At 42.5% G+C, this 12,079-nt stretch overlaps 6 protein-coding genes across 6 annotated transcripts; 2 read left to right on the top strand and 4 right to left on the bottom strand.

The window, feature by feature from the left end:
* Positions 1 to 129: 129 nt before the first annotated feature.
* On the top strand, positions 130 to 1,647 carry VTP21DRAFT_4030 (uncharacterized protein; the record flags this gene model as incomplete). Its single annotated transcript, XM_069394397.1, has 1 exon — positions 130 to 1,647. The coding sequence occupies one exon, from the start codon at positions 130 to 132 to the stop codon at positions 1,645 to 1,647; it is 1,518 nt and encodes a 505-aa protein (XP_069248909.1).
* A 161-nt stretch (positions 1,648 to 1,808) lies between these two features.
* VTP21DRAFT_4029 (uncharacterized protein) lies at positions 1,809 to 2,963 on the bottom strand (the record flags this gene model as incomplete). The annotated part of the gene is made up of 5 exons (XM_069394395.1): positions 1,809 to 2,292; positions 2,400 to 2,640; positions 2,698 to 2,735; positions 2,803 to 2,813; positions 2,877 to 2,963. The coding sequence occupies 5 exons, from the start codon at positions 2,961 to 2,963 to the stop codon at positions 1,809 to 1,811; spliced, it is 861 nt and encodes a 286-aa protein (XP_069248908.1).
* Positions 2,964 to 5,479: 2,516 nt separating this feature from the next.
* On the bottom strand, positions 5,480 to 7,346 carry VTP21DRAFT_4028 (uncharacterized protein; the record flags this gene model as incomplete). Its single annotated transcript, XM_069394394.1, has 6 exons — positions 5,480 to 6,486; positions 6,549 to 6,775; positions 6,843 to 6,954; positions 7,027 to 7,120; positions 7,200 to 7,231; positions 7,298 to 7,346. 6 exons carry the CDS (start codon positions 7,344 to 7,346, stop codon positions 5,480 to 5,482), a joined length of 1,521 nt encoding a protein of 506 aa, XP_069248907.1.
* A 270-nt stretch (positions 7,347 to 7,616) lies between these two features.
* Positions 7,617 to 8,334, top strand: VTP21DRAFT_4027 (uncharacterized protein; the record flags this gene model as incomplete). Its single annotated transcript, XM_069394393.1, has 3 exons — positions 7,617 to 7,680; positions 7,751 to 7,802; positions 7,914 to 8,334. 3 exons carry the CDS (start codon positions 7,617 to 7,619, stop codon positions 8,332 to 8,334), a joined length of 537 nt encoding a protein of 178 aa, XP_069248906.1.
* Positions 8,335 to 8,647: 313 nt separating this feature from the next.
* On the bottom strand, positions 8,648 to 9,684 carry VTP21DRAFT_4026 (40S ribosomal protein uS3; the record flags this gene model as incomplete). Its single annotated transcript, XM_069394392.1, has 3 exons — positions 8,648 to 9,053; positions 9,125 to 9,444; positions 9,652 to 9,684. 3 exons carry the CDS (start codon positions 9,682 to 9,684, stop codon positions 8,648 to 8,650), a joined length of 759 nt encoding a protein of 252 aa, XP_069248905.1.
* A 491-nt stretch (positions 9,685 to 10,175) lies between these two features.
* VTP21DRAFT_4025 (uncharacterized protein) lies at positions 10,176 to 11,281 on the bottom strand (the record flags this gene model as incomplete). Its single annotated transcript, XM_069394391.1, has 3 exons — positions 10,176 to 10,427; positions 10,500 to 11,184; positions 11,247 to 11,281. The coding sequence occupies 3 exons, from the start codon at positions 11,279 to 11,281 to the stop codon at positions 10,176 to 10,178; spliced, it is 972 nt and encodes a 323-aa protein (XP_069248904.1).
* Between the last annotated feature and the right edge of the window lie 798 nt (positions 11,282 to 12,079).

The raw sequence follows: 12,079 nt of genomic DNA, 5'->3' as shown, positions 1-12,079 counted from the left end.
AAATATTGTTTACTACGACGATTTAGCCGTCCTGTAATGTACAGTCACGAATAGTTGACAGTTATTGTGACTAGTTTTCAATATCTGCCTGTATTTTCACTTCTCACACAATAGAATAATCTCTTCTTAATGTTGTTATCGCGAAATCTTACCAATATCTTTAATCATATACCTCTTAAACCACAACCCCCGACATTATTCTCCTATGTGACAATACGTTATGTGACGGGCCGGGGATCAAAATTAAGAAAAGGAGAGAGGAAGCCAACCCCTATTTCTTCTCGAACAAGAGGACATATTCCGGCTAGGTTCAAGTTGCTACCCATCGAATCCGATGTCGGGAAGCCAGGAATCGCACGTAAATATGAAAAGCGCGGGGACCCGATCCGAAAAGTTGCGAAATCGAAGATGACTGCGCAAACTGAATCTCAAAACGATGGCAATGCCAATCTGGTTACCGTTAAACAAATGGAAAAACTAGTGCAAAATGCACGCTTCGAAGATTTGAATCTCTACCCATCCTTACTTACTGCAGTGCATACCCTTCTCGGCCCCGATGCTAAGCCAACCGACATACAAGCCCTTGCCATTCCTTCTCTTCTTGGCTCCGCTTCTCCAAAACCCAATAAGCAATCAGGTCCATATCTTTGTGCAGCAGAAACAGGGAGTGGTAAAACACTGGCTTATCTACTACCCTCAATTACGAGGATAAAATATGACGAAGTGAACGAAAGGACTCAAATAAGAAAACCGCGGGTCGTTGTACTAGTCCCAAGCAGAGAGCTCTCTAATCAGCTATTGCAAGTATGCAAGAAGTTGGCACATATCGTAAAATTTCGGGCCGTCGAGCTTACAAACCGCATGGAGCGGCGCCGCATTGTACGTTCATTGAGCGAACCAGTCGATGTTCTAGTTTCTACCCCTCTAGCATTAGCTGATTTGTACAAAGAGGGAGAGCTATCTTTAAATGATACCAGGTATATTATAGTGGACGAAGCCGATACGATGCTTGAAAAGGAGGGCGGATTTGCGACGGAGGTGAAGCAAGCAGTAGAGACGGTGAGAAAGAGAGGTGGCGAGGCTGTTTTTGTGTCAGCAACCCTGCCCAAAGCCCTGCACGCATATTTGACGGAAAATTTCCCCCATCTCGTTCGCATCACTACACCTTCACTCCACCGCCCACTTCCGCGTCTACAACAAGTTTTCATCGATGTCAACAAGCAGTACAATGGTAACAAGCAGCTTGCGCTTCTCGATGTTTTACGTCAAAACGCACAAAAAACGATGATCTTTTGCAACACTCGGCATGGTGCCTCTCTGCTACATTCGTTTCTTCAAGACCGAGGCTATCCATCCGGGGCCTTATACGGTGGCCTCCAGGACCGCGAGGCAACCCTCGATGCCTTCAGACAGGGCGAAATGGATATCCTCGTTTGTACAGATATTGCATCCCGGGGAGTTGATACCCTGGCCTCACACATCATTCTCTATGATTTCCCAACCAATGTTGTGGACTATTTGCACCGTGTTGGGAGAACGGCCCGTGCGGGTAAGCGAGGGAAAGCAACCAGTTTGGTCACCAAGAGATCAAGACAACTAGCAGAACGAGTATGGAGATGTGTGCGTGATGGAACAGTGCTAAGTTAAGATAGGGCAAAATATCTTAATCAACTATTATCTCTGATTATACGTTGCTTTGTATTTTCAGTTTCGCCATAAATTGGGCAGCCAATCAAGTTAGTATTGTAATTTTTCCTTTATTAGCCTAATTTTTGGCCGCAGTAATAAAAAGAAATTGACTGAAATATTCAGGCACTTTTCTCAAAGGCGGAATCCACCTTTTCTCCTAGAAATTTTGCTATCCTAATGGTAATTTCTGGATACATCTCAAAAATAGTGTGACCCACTCCGGGTAATAGCACCAATTGTGAGCCAGAGATTAGCTGATGGGTTATTTTGGCATGCTCAGCGCTCACCATTCGATCATGTTCTCCGTGCACAATCAAGGTAGGGATTCTCAGATCTTGTAATTCTCTCCTTACATCAAAATTTAATGCAGAGTCCGCCTGCGCGCAAATAGTTCTGACTGGGAGTTTTCTCTTGAAAAATTCTTTAATAACCTGATCGAAATACTCACGATGTTCACTGATCCACTGTGGAGTGTAATCTATAGCAAGATATGTAGCCGCTATAATAGAAAGATCTGGGGTGTCCACATTGTTTTCAAATATAATTTCTCGAGTCTTGAAAAGAATTTTGAGGAATGGGTAGCAAGTAGGCTCAGTTGGCGCACTATATAGGAAGAAAGAAAAAGGCATTGAAAAATGGTAATTTGAGGGAAAAGGACCACAAGAAATGGGAGTATAAAGGATATAGTTGCTCAAGAGAGAACTACTTACGTTCCCATGAGAATCAGTTTATGTATACGAAGTGGATTTGCCAGCTTTGTCACTAGTGTTTGTGCAATCAGCCCGCCCATAGAAAAACCAAGGATATTAACGTCTTTCCAATTCAAATGATTCGCAAGCTCTACCACATCTTGGGCTATTCTTTCAAGAGTGATGCGACCTCCTTGAACGAGGACAAATTCACCATTTCCGCGTTTATCAAAGATTAAAACCTGACGGCTCTTAGCAAACTCTGATATAAGAATAATTAGTGGCTAGAAAGAGAGGTGTAAATTTCTATATGCTCTACCATGGCAGTAAGGATACCATACTGTCATATCCTGCCCCCTATATCAAATACATCCTATGTTATCGTATATATTTAATCTGATCATATTTGGATTTTTAATCCTACAGTCCGCTTATCTAATGTTAAAAATGAGCCAATATTAGAGTCACTATAATGTTGTCCGCAAAACGACGCTGTACCATTATCAGAGGCGTCTCCTCTGAATCTTCCCCTAGAATCCGGTACGGCATCTTCGAGCCATCTGACAAAGTTAGTAAGTGGATCATTTTGAAATGATTTGAATAGTATCAAGGGAAATAGTTAAAAAAAACCCATCTTCTAAAATGATTCATTGGCTTTATAAGAATTGAGAGGTGTGCACATTTGTAAGTCATATTTTCTCATTGTACACTGCGTCATTAATGGAATATCCACTTCACTCTCTGAACACTTTTGTGCCATAGTAAAAAATTCACAATAAATTTAACTGGCTCATATTTCGAGGCTTATACAATGCTTCTTGAAGCAAAAGGAAAAAAATCTTGGCACTAAAGGAACACTTAAAGATTATAAAGATTATAGTTCGATATATGCAAACGCTTGAAAGCATTGGATAATAATATTAACATATGACTATTGTTTTTTCTCCAACCATCAATACCTGCAAAATGCTGTTTTTATCTCCAAAGAGCTGAAATTTAGAATGCTGTATTTGGAATAGAGAATGAAGAGCTATTAGAATAATTAGAGAAATCCCTATCCTACTATCTTTCCACCTCGGTATCCTTACCTGAACCTAGCCATTACTTCAGATTTTCAAGGCCCTTACTTTCAATACGAAAGTGCAAAACCAGTATAGAATATATTACCGGAGATCGAATACACCCTAACCTGAAGCATCGCTATCCCTACTTCTAGATTTAGTCTACAATTTCGCAACATCATTTTGACAACGGTAGGTATTTTTTCTGAGATGGAGGCTGAAACTTTGCAATATTTGACCTAAACGAGATTAATAAAGAAATAAATGTTAATATTTATTAAAAAGGATGTATGAAGTGTGAGATTCTTAGTTGCTTGTCTGTATTGAGCGGTTTATCTTCCATAGAAGATTTGTTACTCTTTTTTTCCTCCCTCAAGTACCCCCTTATATTTTGGTGAATATTATATGACTAATAGAACTGTTTACTTGACAACCGCGCGAATAGCTCCAAATTTATCTCTTAGAACCCGTGTTTATTGATTCTGCTTTATAAGATTCTACTCCATTCTCATTCAGCACTAAATTGTACATATCATGAAGACTTCAATAAAGGGACGTCTTAGGTGTTCATGAATCTCGATTCGTTAGTGAGCGCATATATTCCTTCATGAGAGATATTTATAAATGAACATATTAACATACTTCTAGTTGGATATAGGCGTCAATCGTGTTGCTTTCGAAGGATTAGTGCTATAGAAGTTTGAAGGTTTTGTAGAGTATTGTTCTTTGTCATCCCATGCCATATGCTATTCAGTTCGAATCATATATGTTATAGATTTTCATTCATAAATATTAATTACAATTTATTCTGAACAATATTTAGTATTTTCAACTGTGCTAATCTGAAAGAAGCTTAACGACCTTGGCTTTATACAAACTAAATACAACTATGATAAAAAAAAATCCCAATAGCAATAGTGAATGTAAATAACACATCATATAGAAAAATAAAGTGTGGGTGTGGGCAAGTTTATAAATGAGAGTACATTATAAGGTAATACATGCATTTTGAGCTGAAAATCGGAATGCCCATGGTGATAAAATACAATATGGCGGGAAATTAGGGAGTAAAGAAAGAGGAAAGAATATAGTCGTCTTGGGAATATGTGCTCTGAGAATTCAGATTGCTCCTCATCCTCATCTACCAATAGCACTGCTCATGGGCAAAGTGCCGAGCCCAACACAGCTTGCATAATGGCTTTTCGTCGTTGTTGCAGGGAGTATGGGTATGCGTAGAGTTGATGCACTTGAGCGTCCGAATGACGATCATTTTTCTAATGATTTTTATTCAAAAGGGCTGGAAAAAAGCGAAAGGGAGTTTTTATCTATCGATTTTCATCTGTTTAAAATTCAATTTATTTTCGATCTCTGTGGCAGCATCCACGGTTTTAGTTGTTTCACATTGGCTGATAAAAAGTGGGGAAGTTTTAATAGGGTTTCGACATGCAAGAGCAGGAGAGTTGCAAGAGACGGGTGCCACGATGTGCTGCGCAGCGCAATTGAAGAAGACTGGGCATTCCTGGATAGCGTATTATTGCGGATGTGTACAAATCTCAATCGAAATTCTTTGGATTCCCGTAATACCTTTGAATCATTGCAATATTTCGGGTTTGACCCAAACCGTCAGCCGAGTTCCCCCTACCCCCCTCAGAAAGCCAATCAATGGTTCCTTTACTCTGACGGCCTTTCTCCCAAGAATCACTCTTGTACTCGTCCTATCTCCATTTTGCTATGCAACTCGGCTGGGTCGCATATCTCCTAAGACAGCCCAGACCATTTGAATCAACCGTTCTTTGAACTTCCCACGGATTAAAAATGGCAATAAAATTTAAAAACTATCTGTCCTTGCGGACGCAAAAAGATCAAGTTGGATAGTAATTGCAATAAATCCAATAAGGAGAACGTGCGGTATTATCGCATCCTTGCGCATTCAATTCTGTCAAATCAGGTCATATTCTCTCTGAATTTCATGTAATAACGGGGATTGTACCAATAGAAGCAGTTGATTTTATTGTTGAGAGATATGAGCAATAAATAGTTTTAGATCAACCCCTCCATCTCCTTCATAAATCGTTCGTATTCTTCGTTTCTGGTTGGCTTCTTAACTTCCGTATTTCCCGCGTCCGCCGTCGAACCACTCGAGGAAGCGGATAAAGACTGGGTGGTTGAGGATGAAGCTGCCGGGGGGATTACAACCCCTTTAAATAGATCCTTCAGATTAAAGTTTTCAGGGATTGGATCGTCATCCTCAAGATCAGGAGCTGCGTTGATAACTGGCCGCCTAATCCCTGGTCTAGACACTTTATCCAATCCTGCTCCCATTTTGGTTGTTGCAGAAGTTGTTGATGTTAAGGATAACGGAGTTGCAGATGTCTGTTTCGTGGATTTTGCTGTTTGCTTTTTGCGTGCAAGAGCCGTTGGTACCATGGTTGTCAGCTCCTTCTGAAGATTTCTTAGTTGCGGAGCGGCAGAGATTACGGCAGTAGGGCTTGGCTTGGCAATTGTAGTCGATGACGTGGTTTTTACTGAGGAAGAAGGTGGTTGTGATGGCGGAGGTCGGACAGCACCCCGTGGGCCTGTTGGTAGTCCTACAGGCAGGGGGCGCCCAGGGAACGGTGGTCGAGGACCGTAGTGGCCGGGAGGAGGCGGACGATGGAAAGCAGGTGGAGGTCTCTGAAATTGACCAATTGGTATTGGGCGTGGGCCATAGGCACTGGGAGGTGGCGGGCGGCTAGGGGGTTGAAATTGACTTGATGGGGGAGGGCGAGGGTAGGGTATGAAGTGAGGCCGAGAGGGGGGATAAGGAGGGATAGCTTGAAAAGAGGGTGCAGAAAATTGGGCTATATGCGGGATAAACTCAGGAGGAGGTCCGGGCGGTAGAGGAGGGGGACCTGGGGGAAGTTCAGGAAGCTCTTCTCCCACTTCATTAGGTGCGGGTTCTGGTGGGAGATCAGGTAAGTCGTCTAAATCGTCCTGTGACTTTTGTGGCGGCTCTCCATCAGGCAATGAGGGAAGGGATTCACCGCTTGCCACGCTCTGCGAATCTTCTAAAAGGTTAAAACAAATAAGAACTAAGATATTTATCACTCATTCTCGGAGAGTTTATTACCATTGCCATCTGATTCATCTTCAGACATATCTTCGTCATCACTCTCTTCATATTCATCTTCATCTTCATCTTCATCCTTTTCCTCATCTTTCTGTTGTTCATACCCAGTTGGATACACAGGGAAGGCGCCCGGAGGAGGCATCCCTGTAGGGTTAAAGAGTGGGTGGTAGTAGGGCGAAGCCTCGGGGTTTTTCTCAAAAGGGTTTTTTGACGTAGTATCTTCAGCCCTGAATATAGAGAGGTTAAGAACTATTCTGTGCTAGTGCAATCTATGTACAAGGAGGGCAGTCTTACTCTTTTTGAGTTGAAATCCCATGTTCCTCTTTGATCTTCTTTATACGTGATAGCTGATCCTGTAGCTGCTGCAGCTTAGCCCGTCCATTCTTGTCAAGTTTATTATCTTTTACTATTTGATTTATGAGTTTAGGATGAAATTTAATTAATCCAAGACACCTCGACATTAAACAACCAAACTTACACAAAGCTTTATATCTATTGATTTCACCCTCGAGTTTTGAAGTATCTTTTTGGGCCATGGTAATTTCTCGTACTCGTTTTCGCTCCAATTTATTCTATTAATAAAGATATAGTGATAGAATCACTTAATTATCTCTACAATTAAGCGAATTATTGGTAGCATTGAAAACTTACCTTTTTCAGTTCTCTCTTTCGCATCGCCTTGCCTATCGATTGAAATTGACTCAGACATCAAGGGCCATTGATTCATACCTAAGAATCAATATACTTACGATGCGCATCGGCCGGATTGATCGATCGCCCAGGTTTTGACTTTACCATTTTCTCTGATTACTTGGAGTTTGATCGGATCCTGCAGTGTTCAGAATTGATTTCTCGATGGAGTTAGTAAAATGAAATTGGTGACGACACTTTGTTGATATCATCAAGATAATTTATTAGTTTGACTATTTGGCTATATTAATTATGCCCGAAATAAATTCAGTTGATGAATTTTCTATTTATACCGCTCTACTCCTCCATTACTTGTTCCATCTTTTTTTTTTTAACTTTCTCTCTCTTTTTTCAAAAATCACTTTTAGCATCAGCATAATGACACGCTTTGTTTGCATCTACTTTGTTCTCTTAGCTATCTCAGCGGTTCAGGCCTTTGATAGTAAGCCCATGAACGTTGTTCATATGAATTAATATAGTCCATTTGATGTTTACGTGTCTCAATTCCATAGTCAACACCGTTGATAACGTAACCAAGGCCAATTTTGGACAATGGTGTACTCTGTAAGTTGTGGTTATTACTCAGCTCAGTTTTTATATGTGTACCTATTCGAAATCGGTCACCATCTGATTTGGATTAATTGTGTTATTCCTTGTCTTTCTGACTGCATATAGTCAAACATCAACCTGTGAGGGCATTTGTCAAGACAGTGGCCACTCGGTCCAACAGAACGACTGCGATCCGGCCACTCTTGTGTACCACTGCATTTGTAATAATAATGTTGCACCCAACTCTTCGGAGTATACAGAGACAATTCCCTACTTCCAGTGCACATACGACCAACAGGCGTGCGTTGGAAGGTGCAGCTCTGGCGATGTTGCATGTTACAACGCATGTCGCTCGACGAACTGTTCTGCAACTCACCCCAAGAAGTACAATCGGACCGCCACGCAGACCACAATTGGAACTGGCCCACGCTCCACCACATCCACTAATTCCATCTTCAACCAGGGTAGCGACGCGGTAGGCCTGGTTGCAAACCTGGGATTCGCGGCCGCCATCGCGGTGTTCGTGGGGGTGATGAATAGATACTAGAGGATGGAGAGTCCTTATTGGCTGTTTCCCGATGAATACTCTGTTTTCCAAATACAACATTGGAAGTAATACTACTAAATAACATCATATTACTCTGTGAGGATACAATTTTTCAAATAAATTTTAATGCATAAGCCCGTTCTCTAAGACATCCATGGGGAGAGGCACGAAGATGGATGAGGCATGTAAGAACACCTCTCCTCCCCGAGAGAGCCCACATTCGTAGGTGGATAGATTGATAGCCTTGAAAAGGGTATATTAGAGTTGAAAAAAATGGCAAATTTTTATTTTTTTATCCAACAAAACACTTCGTTTAGAACTGAGCCTCAACCTGCTGGTGTGCTGATGCCTCGTCTTGTCCAGGCACAGGTTGCTGTGCAGCCTTTCCGAAGTCTTCTGAGCTGGGGGCGGTGACAGGGGCCTCCTCCTTGGGCTCCAGGATGGTAACCACATCGGGAAGAGGAGTCTTGGGACCAACGCGGCCTGTGGGATCCCAAGGCAACATGATCTTCACCTTAAGACCGAGCACACCCTGGCGGAGGAGAACGTGGCGGATGGCAACATCAACATAGTCCTTGATGGGCTGACCGGAGTGGATCATGAATCCATCAACGAACTTCATGGACTTGGCACGGGCAGCGCGCAACTTGCCAGAGACAACGACCTCGCAACCTTTAGCACCGGATTCCATAATGAAGCGAACAACACCATAGCATGCCCTAATTGGTTAATGGAGTTAGAGTCCAAAGAAGGAGTGTTGTGATCTGAAACACATGGAGAGCCCATTTACCTTCTGACGGCAAGACCCTGCAACAATTTGTATTTCAAGCTCTCGCACTGAGCGACGGCACACAATCCACGGTTGCTGACCTTCTCAGCATAGAGCTCGACAGTGTTCTCGGGGAAGCGGAAGCGCTTTTGGACCAAAGCAGTCAGCTCGCGGATGCGACGGCCCTTCTCTCCCAACACCTGCTGTGTGTGAGTGGCACGGATGATGATCTCAGTACGAGCAGGGGTGACACGAACTTCAACGCCGGAGTAACCCTCTTCAGCGAGCTCGCGCTGGAAGAATTCATTGAGCTCGGCAAAGAAGACACCATCGGCAACAAACTACATCCGATCAGAAAAAAAAAGAAATGGTAAGTCAGAGAATAGCCGCATGCGATTGGCAAAAAGAATATTGAGGATAATAGAAATGAGGGGCGATGAAGCATTGATTGCGATGATTGATTCACGATGCTGAATGCCATATACCATCCAAATCTCAACCCACAAACCAATCCATCCATCCCTCCCTATTCATCCATCCGTCCTCACCTTCCTCTTCTTTGAAATTTGGGTTGCGGCCATTGTTACTTTGTTTTCGTTGTTTGTTCCTAAATAGGGATGCCAAACGTGAGGAAGCAAAAAGAGGAGGAACAAGACTGAGCCGCTGAGGAGAGGACTAAAGACACCAAATGTGACTGCTAAACCTTTCAAAAGTTTAAAATTTTGCGACCGTAAAATTGTGGGCGGAAGATCAAGCCGACTCCTTCAAGAGGAGCGGTAAGTTTGGGCCACTTTCCCTGGCGCCCAGCCAAAACTACTCCCCCACAAGTCAAAGAGATTATTTCGTAAAGTGGATAAAATAAGTGCATGAAATAGAGTGAATCAACTCCTTTTTTTAGGTAAAAAAAAAGTAAATCCCGTCATGCCCTTGCAATTATGCGCAAAACTGAATAAGTAGAAAAAGTGTTAATAAAGTAAGCAATGTAATAAAAATAAAACTTTTGTATTCTTCCTTTAATAGAAAAACAAAGTGAAGAAAAAAAATATATATAATTGAACAAATTAAAATAAAATCATCGAAAAACGTCCGTATTCCGGAATGAAGAATTATCCCTTAAAGCATCTGTATGCGCTTTGTATTCCATGACCGTGTCCATCGGTAGTCCCAGAACTCTTTTCAACGTATCTCTTATCTTTAGGTTGATGCGGCCCTCGTTCGCTGATCGGTTCCAAAGAGAAAGGATATCCTCCGAGCTGCGGATCGAGATGACTAGCCCACAGATCTCATCGCCCACATCAAACTGTTCACCAATGACGGCAAGTAACTGCCAGGCCAAAAAAATAAAACAATTAGCGTTGGATTCTCAATAGAGTCATCGCATGAATAGAGCACTCACCAAATTCTCCCATAACCGACTCGCCAGCCCCTTTTTAAGTCGTACAATCCATTTTCCGCCGTTGATGTTGGCGTCATCCTCCCACACGGGACGCACCCCTTGCTTGAACAGGTGGTAGTCGCTCACGCTCGGTAGCTCATGCGGCCTCTTCAAGTGCGAATACACGGCCCAGAAATCCTCAATCGAAGAAAAAGCAGCAATCCGCTTCATGGCCCCCTCATAGTTGGCAACTTTGGCCCCTGGAGATCGATGCATGAAGTAGAAGATCCAAGTATATTTAAGCGGGTGAATATTGGAAGGAGTAGGGGTTGGGGCCGTCGGCACAAGGGTATTAATTGACCGTGGCGGTGCATTAATATTTCCGGCACTATTAAGCAGAGAAGAGGGTCCTGTTGTTGTGGCGGAAGAACCGTTGATTTTCTCCTCCCCGCCCCCTAAAGACTTTTTCAATACGGTGTATTTACTGGTACCACTTCCAGCACCCTGTTGTGTAAGTCCACTCGCTGCAAGCAACGAAAATCCCGTCACAGGCACACTCCCTGCCCCACCTGCTCCCCCGACTCCCCCTCCACCACCGACACTTCCCGATAAGCCCCCGCCGGTGCTGCTGCGTTGGAGCTGAATTAGTTTGGAACCAGAAACTGTAGGTGGTTTTACATAGGCATTGCTATTAGCAGATTTGCTACTGCAATAAAACATCTGTTTAATTCAAGGTTCTCAGGACAATAAAAGCTTCAATCTACGTACGATCTTTTTCCAACAGTTGCCCAGGAAGTCTCCATCGTCTCTGTGTTATACTTGAATAGGGGAAGTTATGAGGAGTGAGGGGAAGGAGCGGTCCAGTGAACACAAGTAATCGAAATAAAGCGAAGACGTTTTGGCTGATTATATATGCGTGAGTTTGCGTATGGATCCGGGTATACAAATATATCTGAGCAGAACGTGAATGAGGAGTTAATGGAGACGATCAGATTTGATCAATGCGAAACAAGATATCTCAGTATGTCTAATAAGGAAAAGAGTGTGTCAGCGGAATGCAGAGATTACAACGATCTGAGACTGGATGCGCACAGATTCAAAGCGATCGAAAGATGTCGAAAACAAATGCCGTTGTAACTAATGCGATTGCTCGAGATCGTTCAAGAGATCAAGATATATCTTCGAACGGCGGAAATGAAGTGAATTATAAATAAGATCGATTTCCCGTTAAATTAATAAATTAAATAATGAGAAATGTAGAGTATGAAGTAGCGATCCTGTACTGTCGTGAAGAAAACCCGTAGACGTTCTTGGGGAAAATGCCAAAAACCGAGAAACAAAGGAGAAAAAGATAAACAAAATAAAAATAAAATATTTGGTCTCTACGAATATGTTACAAGTAACCTAACCTACTTCAAATTCGAAAAAAAAATCATAGAAAACGTTACCGCTACATCAAGTACGATGAAAGGAAAAGGGATCATCGTGGGATAACTTTTAAAGCAACTGGAACGTATTATTTCTAATAAATGGTTGAAAGTGGGTTGGGGATTAGCCATGGTTGAGAAGAGGGTAACGAAAAAAGGGCATAGGAGAGGAAA

The sequence above is a fragment of the Calcarisporiella thermophila genome (genome assembly GCF_041956535.1).
Source record: "Calcarisporiella thermophila strain CBS 279.70 unplaced genomic scaffold VTP21scaffold_19, whole genome shotgun sequence".
NCBI lineage: Eukaryota > Fungi > Calcarisporiellomycota > Calcarisporiellomycetes > Calcarisporiellales > Calcarisporiellaceae > Calcarisporiella > Calcarisporiella thermophila.
The sequence above is the reverse complement of the archived record's forward strand: the minus strand, read 5'-3'. Positions and strand labels throughout refer to the sequence as shown.